Below are 12,470 nucleotides of genomic sequence, written 5' to 3' on the forward strand. Positions count from 1 at the left end.
CTCACCGGGGCGGGTGCTGGGTGGACGGTGTGAGTGGCTGGGCCCCAGCCCGCCGGACACTAGCCAACTTTCAGTGTTGGAATTTCCTGTCTGATTTTAATTTCCCTCCTCCTTTTTCCCCCAAGTGAGACAGAAGCACTTTTTAATTGCGTGCTATAGAGTGGCCATTCAGGATATTATTATTCTCATTAAGTGCTTCCTGTGGGGTGGAGGCTGGCATCAGGAGGTGGCCTCTGGAAGTAGCCTATCCTGTGACTTTTATTGGAAAAAAACAGTGTCATTTGTATAGGGCCTTGAAGACTGCTGGGGTGGGGAGGAGAGATGGAGGTGGGGCATGAGCCTTCGCTCCGTCAGCATTCCCTAGCTCTGATGCTTGGGCTGGTGACTTTTTATCTGCTCAGGAGCACGTGGTCATCTGACTCCATATGCCTGAAGGGATGGCCTTTGAAAGTGTCACTAGCTGCTCAAGCCAGGCAGAAAAATATGTTGTGTCTTCTCCCAGCCCTGGTGTTCTCTCTCTCTCTCTCTCTCTCTTTCTCTTTTAATTTGCTAGAGGGCACATGTGCTTGCTGGAGAGAGACAGGAAAAGTGAGAAAGCACCCCCACCACCATGGAGAATAGTCACACCAGTTTCTTTTCCTCCCTTTTTGCCTCCTTGGAGGATTTCGGGAATGAACGCGCACTCACCCTGCATGTTTTTCAAGCCACAGTGTCCAGGACTTGAACCACACAGTCAGCCATGTGAGATCCAGCTGACTTAACCACCTTGCCACCTGGTGACCCATCATTCTTGCAGCATGGAAAAGCATAGGCACCTGGCTGCTTTCAAAGCCTACTTTCCTAATGATGCACAGACCGCTCGCAGTGGCACCGGAAGTGCCGGCACTGGGACAGCATGGTGGTCACCAGGAGTCAAGTGGTGACCATGGGCGCTTGCCTGCCTCTCCTGTCTCCCACGTTCATTTCTGCAGCCCGAGCAGTGCCTGGTAGGCGTGGACCTGTGCAGTAGGAACACGGTGCTATAGGAGCTGCTGGAAATCTGAAGGGGTCCCAGGGCCTGTGGGTCTCCAAGTGAGGTCTCTTGGTCAGTAGCTCATCAATATTGCTCGGAACTTGTCTGGAACGCCCCAGGCACACTGAAGCAGGAGCTCTGGGGGTGGGGGAGAGGGCGTGACAGTATTCAACACACCCTGCAGGTGACTTTATTAGCCCTTAATAGAGCTCCATGGCTTGCAGGTCTCTCGTGTGTGTGTGTGTGTGTGTGTGTGTGTGTTACATCATTTCATCCCCCAGGGTCCCAGGAGAGCTGTCCCTCAGCCCGTGTGTATACTGTGTCCACCTAGACTCATACTTCACACACGTCAACACCTGGGCACAAATGTGTCTCCAGAGCTCACTGTCCACACTGCCCCAAGCCTTTCCCCATCCTTCTGGGACTCCCAGTCCTGACCTCTTCAGGCCTCAGTCCAAAACCACTTCTCACATGGAGCCTCTGTGCTGCTCTGGGCCTACAGAGACCACTCTTCCATGACTCCAGGGCCGTTGTGCGGTCTGTGCCACATGGACCTGGCTGACGAGGGTCATTCTCTCAGCCTCGGCCTACACAGACCCGCCCCCGGTATACTCCTGCAGGCAGGGACCGGGCCTTTTGTTCTCGATGGCTTCCAGAGCTGGGCAAGGTCTAGGCCAGCCGGCTGAGGGTGTGACTTCCATCCTCTGAGCTGTGGTCAGCAGGGACTGAGCACTCCACCCTCGGCAGTGGGCAGCTCTGCTGTGGATTCCAGAGAAGGCTGTGGAGCCATGCTTGGCAGATCATGGCCGGTTAGAGGGGTGACATGTCTGAATTACATGTGTCCATAGATCAGGCCTGTGCAGCTGAAGGAGGAAGGGTCCCTTTTCTTGGGGTCAGTGCTGTCATTTCCATGATATTCTGGGAAGGTATTAGCTCCAACGGGCCTAGGATCTCCACAGAAATGGGAGAGAGCAGAGACCTGCACTGGGGGACTTGTGACCATACTTCACACACGTCACCACCGGGTCACAAATGTGTCTCCAGAGCTCACTGTCCACACTGCCCCAAGCCTTTCCCCATCCTTCTGGGTCTCCCAGTCCTGACCTCTTCAGGCCTCAGTCCAAAACCACTTCTCACATGGAGCCTCTGTGCTGCTCTGGGCCTACAGAGACCACTCTTCCATGACTCCAGGGCCGTTGTGCGGTCTGTGCCACATGGACCTGGCTGACGAGGGTCATTCTCTCAGCCTCGGCCTACACAGACCCGCCCCCGGTATACTCCTGCAGGCAGGGACCGGGCCTTTTGTTCTCGATGGCTTCCAGAGCTGGGCAAGGTCTAGGCCAGCCGGCTGAGGGTGTGACTTCCATCCTCTGAGCTGTGGTCAGCAGGGACTGAGCACTCCACCCTCGGCAGTGGGCAGCTCTGCTGTGGATTCCAGAGAAGGCTGTGGAGCCATGCTTGGCAGATCATGGCCGGTTAGAGGGGTGACATGTCTGAATTACATGTGTCCATAGATCAGGCCTGTGCAGCTGAAGGAGGAAGGGTCCCTTTTCTTGGGGTCAGTGCTGTCATTTCCATGATATTCTGGGAAGGTATTAGCTCCAACGGGCCTAGGATCTCCACAGAAATGGGAGAGAGCAGAGACCTGCACTGGGGGACTTGTGACAAGCCAGCGTAAACTGCCGGAACAGATCTTGGCCGTGCCGACACGCCGAGGCCCAGCACCAGCTGACGACCACTGGCCCTCTGGGTTGTAGTACAGAATGACGGGCCAGTTGCTGCCTAATCTGTAGGACCAGCAGTCTTCATTTCTCGATGCACCTTCACAGTCTCCTTCCATGAGGGGTAAAGCAGCCTGATTCACTATGCTGGGTGTTAGGGGTGGGATGGAGGGTGGCAGTCCTCGCTCTCTCGGGACAGAGAGTTCGCTGACACTCTAGCTGAAGGGTCCTACCCGGAGCTGCACCTGTTCTTACTTGGCTGACTCGGGCCAGGGCCGGGCCCAAGGTGGTGGAGGTGTGCGTGCAGGCCACGTCCTGTGTACCCTGGAGCAGCTGGAAGTACAGTCCACTGCCCAGCCTTGCCCTCCTCACAGCTTTGTTTGGGCTATCAGTCCCTCTTTCTTTCCTGGAGGGGAGTTCTGGGTTTGCTTTTAGGAAATCAGATCACAAAGCGGTTCCATCCTCTGAACGCATGCAGAAAGAGCCTTGCATCAGCCATGCTGTGAGATGTTTCAGTCTGGGCCCTGGTCACACCGTCTTCTGCCCTGAGCTTCTCCCTCGGTGACTGTCCCAAGAGGTGAATGAATTACTGCTGTGGTGGTGAGGTGATACTGCTGAGGGTAAAAGGGGGTGGGGGAGAGGCTTCCTTCTAAACAAAATTCACAGTGATGTTCACTAGAACTCCCAGGCCAATTGCTCGTTTTTTCCTGGCCAGCATGGGCACAGCACCAGGGAGGAGTGGTGGCAAACACTAGAGTTCAGAGGAGCCAGCCTGGGCCTCCAGAGGACTAGGCTGCCTAAGCCAGCAGAATGCACTCAGGGAGCCCTCAGTGGGTGAATAGTGGCTAGTAGCCCTCACGGACACACAGTCTTCCTGGCCTGCACCACAGTGGCCACTCAGTGTGACAGTGGACAGGTCATTGGGCCTGTGGTCCTGACATGGGGGCTGCCTGGTAGGTACAAAGACTGGCTGCTCCAAAGGAACTTTTCTCTTTGGGCTCGTTGCTGTCCCCCAGGGTTCATGCTCAAACAACACTGGAGCAGACCCACTGGGAACCCTCATCAGCAACACAAGCACACAAGGTTGCTTTGTCCCAGTTCCACAACCCAAGGGCTCAACCTGGCATTAGAACCAAGGGCGCAGCATTGGCCTCTGCGTGGTGGCTGTGCGTGTGTTAGCCAAGCAGGGGAGCATCCATGCCAGCCCTGGCCGTCAGTCTGTCACAGGGCCTCATCAACTGCAGAGGTGAGCTTGTACATGGGCCGGGCCTCCTTCCAGACACCTGTCCATGCCCTCCGTCGGTCAGTGCTAGGGCAGTGTGGCTTACTTCTTCCCTGGTCCCAGACTGGTCCATGTGCTCCGAGCCGACTCCCTCCTGCTGTCTCAATCCAGGTGATCATGGAAACTGCAAGATTCAGCCAGTGTCTGGGGACTGCTCAGAGGCCAAGGCATCCCCAACTCACAGTCTCTTCTGGGAGGTGGAGTTTCACCTCGCTGGCCCCTCTGGCTACAGGACAGCTTCCCAGGCCTCTCGGAGCTCAGCAGAGGGGCAGTGCCTCAGCGTTGCAGCAACACATGACTTCATCCGAGGAGAATTCCTCGGCTGCTGACGCCACTGCCTGGTCAGGTTTCGATGACCCAGTTTTCCAGATTCTTTGTCTGAACTCTGTGCTGACCCCACCCCGTTGTCTGTAGAGTAATTCGCCGGAGTCATTATCAATGGGGCATTAACTTGAGCCAGGCTTTCAGACCAGGGCTCTGCTTGCCCCATTTTGGTGCCCTCCTCTCTTACGCATGACCTCATGACACTGAGCTCCGCAGACACGGTGTCCCCTCTGCCCAGGGCCGCCGGCTCCGAGCATGTGGCATTCAATCTGCAGCACAGAACGCAGGGTTTTCATGAAAAATGCCGTCACTCCACTGTCCCCAGCTTCCGGGCTGTCAGTCTTTCTGTGCAGGATCGAAAACAAATGTGTGTTTTTCCGTAGTGGGAGGGGGCAATCCATTGTAAATCCCCATTTTAGAATTTCTTCATCAGAAACTTGAAAAGAACGCTATTTCTTTGAAATGGCATATGGTGTGTGAGTGTGTGTGTTTCCGGCCTTCCCAGAAAGACATGGTTTAGTTTAAGAAAAATGTTCTTATTCCCTAAAGAAAGAGCCCATGATGAAGACAGCGTGTGGAAGGACCTCCCTCTGAATGCCACTCAAAGGCCACTCTGTCCCATTCATCTACTTTCATGTTGCTCGGTGACTCGTAGGCCTCTGGACAGGTCTTCATCCTTCTCTCAGGAGTTCGAAAGTGGCATTCCTTATCCTCTGCCTGGCCAGGCACTCGCAGCAAAGCATCTGCACCCCTGGAAGTTTCCACCCAGGGCTTGTAGGGATGATCCTTTCTGGTCTGAAAGGGTCCCGAGACCTCAGATGAGCCAGAGGCAGCGTTCGTTGCTCAGTTTACCTTGGGTGAGAAGTTGGTCTTCAGAGCCTGTGTGTGTTGTGTGCGCTGTCGACTGTGGCTGAGGCGGGGGTGGTGGGCTCAGTGAGCTATTCACATAGGGCCAGGAAGAGCAGTGTGTACACCCAGAGCCCCAGCTGTGCCCTGTTTGGGGTGGAACAGAAGTGGCCCTCTGTCTGGGAGTGGGCGTGGGTAGGAAGGGGCCTTGGAATACCTCTGATCACTGCTGTACAGACAGGTCATGTGTTGCCCAGAGAGGGATGCCATTTCGCTGGAGTCCCACGGCCACCTAGTGGCAGGCCAGTCAGGCATCCCTAGCTGGTGTGTACCCCGTCCCACACCACCAGACCCTGCTCACGCAGCGTGCTACAAAGTTAGAGCAGGTGAGTCCATGCCCAGGACCTCCCAGCGGCCACAAGCCCCAAGCACCGATGACCTTTCCTCTGATCTCTGCTATAGCCAAATTAATCTTTGTGGAAACCACTGAGTTATGTGCACACACACACACACACACACACGCTTCGCCCCATACTGCTGGGCCTTTGCACTTGCCCTTCCCTCTGCTGGAGCTCTGTCTCCTCCAGGAAGGCCTGACTTAACTCCACCCTTTCACTAAATCTCCTCTGCTCCCTCAGCCTGCTTGGTTTCTGCCTAGCTTTCTATCCTTCTGACATGACGTTACAACAGAAGTGTCTTTGCTGGCTTGTCAGCACCTTCTCCCTCTGGGCTGTAGTACCAGCTACTTTGCACAACTCTGATCCCAGGACCTAGAACAAGCATTGGGGCAATGCTTGATAGAGGTAAACGAATGAACACACCCATGAATGAGTTTCCTGTGGTGACTGCTGTCCATGCTGCACCCTGCAGATGTGCATGGTTGCTTTCCTCTCTGAGGGTGGGCAGAGGGATCTGGCTTTCATTCCTTTCCCTGCTAACTGACCTTAGGCCCCCGGCCCATCCTGGGGCCAACACCACCTGCCCTGTACTGGGATACTTGTGCTCGGCCTGCAGTGTGCTGCAGCTGGGCTGGACTTCATGGAGGCGAGAATGAAACCACCAAAGTCACCAGTCACCATTGCCTGCTGATTGCTCGCTCTCTCTCACAAGTGTCAGCAATAACACCTGTCGAGTGGAGTCATTCCGCTCCAAGCCTCAATGACTTTTCCTGAAAAATGGAGATGAGAACAAGGCTGATGGCAAAACCAGCTGAGATGCAGTAACAAAGGCCACATGAGACCACAGGCATCATCCACAGTGCCTGCAATTCTCACCCCTTACCCCAGTGGGCACTCAGCCTCTGCTGCTGGCCTGCCTGCCGCACCAACGCCAAGACCTGAGGACTTGCCGGAGGTGTTCTGAGGCTCCTCCCGAGGAGTCCAGGGGCCAGCGGGCAGGGCCTGTGGGAGGGGCCAGCCTGGTCCTGCCTAGGGAAGGAGCAAGCCACTCCCCCTGGTACTTCCACAGCCTTCACCCCAGGGACCTGCCTGACGGGACTCTGCCCTGACAGACCCACGGCCTCTCCTCACACCCACCCACGTACACATACACATGTACAGTGACACGCACTGCATGAATGCATGCAGTAATACACATAAATAGCATGTACATAAACCTCTCACATACAAAAACACATCACATGTGTGCACATGCATAGGTGTACGGCACACACATAGCACTGTTCTTATTCCTTATACACCCTGTTCTAATCTCCATTTTCCAGGAACTACACCTAAGGCTCAGGGTGGTGTGCTCTGTTTCTAGGTGAGCACGCACAGACAGGCGCGCACACGGCCTCGCAGGGTGGTGGGCAGCTTTGGTACCCCCTCCCTTTCAGGTGTGCCTGGTCAACTCCTGAGCACATGCTGTTCGAGCACTTCATTCCCTCAGACATCACGGCTTTTCAGACCTGGCTGAGTTGCATCAATTCGAAATCCTGAGCAGATCAACATCTCGGCTCACAGCTGGGAGTGGGGAGCTCTGGGCTCTGGTGCAATAGGCGACCGTCTTCAGCCCCTGCAGGAGCAAAATGGGAGGACGGGGCATACCAGGGTACAGGGGGAGCACCATGGGAACCTTGTGCTGATGCTGCTTCCTGGGCCTGCTGTGAGGACCCAGGAGCTGTTATTTGCAAAGATCCTTGACCAAGGCTGACAATTCATAGGCAAGGCCAGGGCAGGGGGACCTGTGAGATCACCCAGGCTTCTGGGTTGGACATAGGAAAAGTCCACAGGCAGCTGTCCAGGCCTTGGATTCTTCCCTGGCTCTGGTTATTTTTCAGCCTTGTGACTGTGCCAAGGCCTTGAAGCTCCTTTGGTCTCCATTTTCTCATCTGCGGAATGGCACAGTAACACCTAACCTGGTTGCCTCAGGGGCCTCTGGATGTGCAGGGAAATATTCATAAATATACAAAACAGAGTGTTTTTATTTGGCCAGCGATGCTGTAGTCCAATCTTCCTGGTCACATGTTTTAAAAGCCGTCTCCTGCACATTTGGAAAAGTGGACACTGCTCCCTAGCCATCTCCCTGGGGATCTAGGAAAGCCCAGTTGGTCTCCGGTCTGCAAACAGACCAGGCCTTGGCCCTCCACAGGGTCTGCAGTGAGGACGAGCCCTTGTCCCACAGCCAGTAATGCCATAATCTGAATATGGATTCTGGGGACCCTGAATCTTGGTGATGACCATCATTGTCAGTAGTAACACCTGTCGAGTGCTTCTTTCCTGCACAGGCCCAGGGCTGAGCACCTCTGCATGAACACTTCATCTCTCACAGTGACCCTGGGGTAGTTACTGTTATGCATGTTCAGATAAACCAACAGAGACTAAGAGAAACAGAGACACTTGTGCAAAGTCACACACATGGTGGGTGGTCTCTGACCTCCAGAGCACCTGCGTGTCTGTCACAGCTGCACACCAGGGTCACCTGTGCCCAAGGTCAGGGTGGTCCTTCTTGTGTCAGCAGCTCCAGGAGAGAGAGCACAGCCAGAGGCCTGTCCCCAGTGCCTAGTGTAGACTAGTCAATTTCTCTTTGGCAAATTGATTTCATCAGAGTGAAAATATTTGCTTTCTTTGTTCCAATCCCAGTGGAAAGTGCCAGCATTGTGTAATTTTGAAGATTAAAGTGAATATGTAAAAGTTAAAGCTAAGATTTCAGGAGACAAGTTTCCTCCCATTAAGATGTCAACCCAAAGTACCCATTGATGAATAAATAGACAAACAAAATGTGGCACATACACGCAATGGAATAGTATTTTGCTTTAAAAAGGAAGGTGCTAACACAAGCTCCAGCATGGATGGACCTTGAGGAGATTATGCTAATTGGAGTAAGTCAGTCACGCAAAGGACAAATATTGTCTTATCCTACTTGTATGCAATTCCTAGAATAGGAAATTCATAGAGATGGAAAGGAGAATGACAGTTACCAGGGGCAGGGGGAAAGAGAGGAAGGGAAAGTTAGTGTTCAGTGGGTGCAGTTTCAGAACCCACCCAAGTACCCATTTCCCAGTACCCACCTGGGAAGACAAAAATGTTCTGGAAATGACAGGTGCACGGCAACATGAATGTATGTAATGCCACTCACCCGCGCACGGCAAAGTGGTTAAAATAGTAAATCTTATGCCTTATTTTCCCACAATACACATGGAAGAATTCATAGTGTGTACAGCACGTGCCAGAATCTGTTTGCATGGAGACAGCAGCATTATTTCTGTTTCTATGCGGGCCTCGTAGTCAGCTGGCTTATCCATATGTGAAACATACCCACCCACATTTCTCCGAGTCAGTTAGACCTCCAGACTCCACACTGCTTCTCACTGGCCTGTGACTCGCAGACTGAGGGGGAGCTGAGAAATCGCTACTTCTTAGCCCTTTTCCCAGTCTAACTACTTTTTAAAGGGCCTTGTTTTCCTAAAGCCTATAATTATGTTTGCCTCCAGGGTACCCAGGAATTTTTTTTTTTTAATAAGCGAAGAGCATCCTACAATTATCATGAGGATTTGTTGAGGGCAGGCCAAGTGCAGGCAGGAGGCTGACTCAGCTCTGCGAACCGATGCTCTCGTGTCGGCGTTTTCAATCCTCGGAGACACCCGCAGTGCACATGGGTCGGTCATTAATATTAAGAGCCGGAGAATTAACAGATCCACAGAGATGTCCGCTTTAGGCTGCCAGCAAGACTGAGCAGGCACCTCGGTGGGATCTGGCCTTCCTGAGGCTGGCCGCGCCGCTGGAATGGGCCTTGCCCTCACAGATGGTTCTAGGTAAACATTTCCAACCCGTGTGCACCGCGGCGTCCAGATGCCATAGCCTGGTGCTGCTGGAGCCACACGCAGCCAAGGCCGAGATGGGCAGAAGCCGGCGGAGTTGGAGCCTGTCGACTCTGTCAGCCCTGATTTGCGGGCCGAGCCCGGTTTCATGGCCCTGCCTGTAATCTCCCTGAGTTCAAAGAGTGCTTAGCTGCTTGTCTTTGTCAAGAGCGCAGTTGGGGATCTTTTATGTGGAAGATGTAGGATTCTCGGGCTGACTTTGATTATTTATTCATCCCCCTTCGTGGGTGTGTGATAGCGCGGCACCGTGGAGCCCCTTGTCCTGCCTGCTCTTGCTCTGAAATTCATTGAGCTTTAAAGCCCTTTGAAAATTGCTTTTCAAGGGAGGGGAAGAGTTTTTGAAGTCCTGTTTCTCTCTCCCCCTCCGCAGTGCCTCAGCACCTCTTGCCACCATTCCATGCGCCCTTGCCGATTGACATGCGACACCAGGAGGGAAGGTACCATTACGAGCCTCACTCTGTTCACGGCGTGCACGGGTAAGTCCTGCCCTCACGGCTGCTCCCAGCGTGCAGCCCTGGCAGTCCTGCCCTCACAGCTGCTCCCAGCGTGCAGCCCTCTCCACCTCCGCTGTTTCTGTCTTTCTTTTTGGAGTCCCTGATCTGCTGGGTCCTGAGCGGCCACCACCGTGGGGACGTCTGAACACCAGTGCCCTCTCTGGTTCCTCCTGAGAAGGCAGCGCTACTCACCTAGGCTCCAGTCCCTGGGTGTACTATGTGCACTGAGTCTCTGCTCCCATCCTGGAAGTGGGAATCCCCTCTAGGCCAAATACCCCATCTAAGTAAGGTGACTTCAGTGTATGCTGTTCCAGTGTGATAAGTCAGAGCATCCCCGCACTCTCTCAAGTGCCCCAGTTTGAACCAAAAGTTCCCCAGTCACCTACCGTGAGGACGAGCTCCCTGCGATGCTGTGGGGCCTCCTCTTCCTATTCCATGCTGAAATCTGCAGAAGAGAGATTCGTCCACCAGTGCTGTCCCGAAGTATCTAACCTTGTCCCACTTGGTCCTGTGTGGGGCCTCTAAGGCCATGGCTGAAGTTCTTTTTCTTGACCTTTATGACTCTGGAAGGCTTAGCTCTTACTGCTCCATCCTCCTTCCAGAAGAGAGATCTTAACCTTCTTCCCACCCTCAACCTCACACCTTCCTGGGAGGAGACTTTCTGTAAAGGATTAGCTGGTCCCGAGGCCGGTCTTGATCCTACCATGCACATCTAGAATGTCCCCTCCACTGGCCACCTCTAAGCCTCAACTCAGGAGCCACCTTGTCCTGGGAGCACTGTGATTCCCATGCTGAGTGGGGGGTCAACCCTGGATTCCTGCCACACTGTCTCACCAGAATTATGTTTTCACACCTGCCTCCCGCAGGCTCCCAGCTTCCTTTTCATTTCTTTCTGCAGTAGCTGACACGTCCCAGGTACACAGTCAGTGCTCGCTGAGCAGTGAGCACCTCCCACGCGCTCCACCTGTTAAAGACCAGCATAGCTGCCTCTGTCGTCTCCCATTTGAATGAAGTTGTCTCCCAGTGAATGCTTGTAAAACACTCACTCAAAGCCTTGTGTCCGAGAAGTATGGCAGCCAGCCCTCTGACGGCTCCTGTCTCTGGACACCCCTTGCCTCCACAAAACAGCAACCCTGGGGGACTTCCATTTTATTTTTTTAAATAATGTTTACTTATTATTGTTTTCCTTTGAAATAATTTTAGGTATATAAAAGCATTTGTAAAAATCATGAAAGATTTCCTATGTACCTTCCACCTAGGTCTTCAAATGGTAACATCTTACATAATCCAAAACGGAGTACCCTTAACTACCTGCATAGCTTGTCTACATGGCCACTGCCCATGAGCGTCTCATTGTACTGTCCAGGTCCAGTCCTGGATCTCACACGGCAGTTAGTAGCGCATCCTTAGCCACCTTTAACCTAGGGCGGTTCCTCAGTCTCGGTCTTCCTAGACCCTGACGCTATTGGCCAGTTATTATATAAAACACACACACACACACACGTTTGATTTGGGTTTGCCTGGAGTTGCTTCAGGAGTAAATCCAGATTTCGGAGACTCCTGCCACCAAAGGGATGCTGTGTTCCCCCAGCATGGTATCAGGGGGCCCATGATCGTGGTACTTCTCATCACTGGAGAGGTTCGCTTCAGATGCTTGTTTAGGGTAGAGTCTTCTGTGTTTCTCCACTTTAAAGTTTTCTCCTTTGAAATTAATAAGTATCTTATGGGGCAGTACTTTGAGAATAAGTAAATATTCTGTTTCTCATCATATTTTCACCCGTTATCATCAATATTGATTGATGGTCCTTGCCAAAACCAGTAATTTGTAGGGGCCATCAGTTAGCGTAATGGCTATGTTGCCGGACTCCCACATAGTTGACCGCGGTTCGCGTCCCGGACCCGGTGGCTTAAAACTCATGCTGGGTGCATGTGTGTGCGTGCCCAAGATCCCGAGAGGAGAATGGAGAAGTGATTGTGGAGTGGCCATCCCTCCTGGGGGGTGATTTCTCGCTTTCTGTCTCTCTGTCTCTCTGTCTTTCTGGTGAGCGCATGTGCCCTATAGCAAAAAAAAAAAAAACACAGTAATTTGTAGTGTTTGCCAAATGGCAATTTTTTGTTTGTTTGTTTCAGTCCTTTCCTCATTCACATTTATTGTTTGGAATTATTTTCTAAGGAAGAGTGATCCCTTCCCCCACATTTCTTTATTCAATTACATATCATCTCTACATAGACACATGCATACTCTTAGTATTCTATGGGTTATACTCTGTTGTCACTGTTGTGTTGCTCAGGTTGTCCCAGATCTGGCCACAGGGAGTCCCTTCGAGGGCTCTTCCTGACAGGTTTGCCTTTTATTCCATGCCTGTTCCTGATTCTCACCTCCCTCGGATCTGTTGCAGCAGCCTTGAGTCCCCCTGGGGTGACAGGGCCGTGCCCACTCTGCCCACTACAGGGCCCCTCAGGCTGCAGG

The 12,470-nt window shown here is 53.0% G+C and overlaps 1 protein-coding gene across 1 annotated transcript in view; it reads left to right on the forward strand.

The window, feature by feature from the left end:
• Positions 1 to 12,470, forward strand: part of GLI2 (GLI family zinc finger 2) — a 147,493-nt gene that overhangs the window by 65,030 nt on the left and 69,993 nt on the right. Inside the window, 1 exon segment of the mRNA XM_027768712.1 lies at positions 9,877 to 9,982. Within this exon segment, the coding sequence (XP_027624513.1) occupies positions 9,877 to 9,982 (106 nt within the window).

This window comes from Tupaia chinensis, unplaced genomic scaffold (genome assembly GCF_000334495.1).
Source record: "Tupaia chinensis unplaced genomic scaffold, TupChi_1.0 Scaffold147282_1, whole genome shotgun sequence".
Taxonomy (NCBI): Eukaryota; Metazoa; Chordata; class Mammalia; order Scandentia; family Tupaiidae; genus Tupaia; species Tupaia belangeri.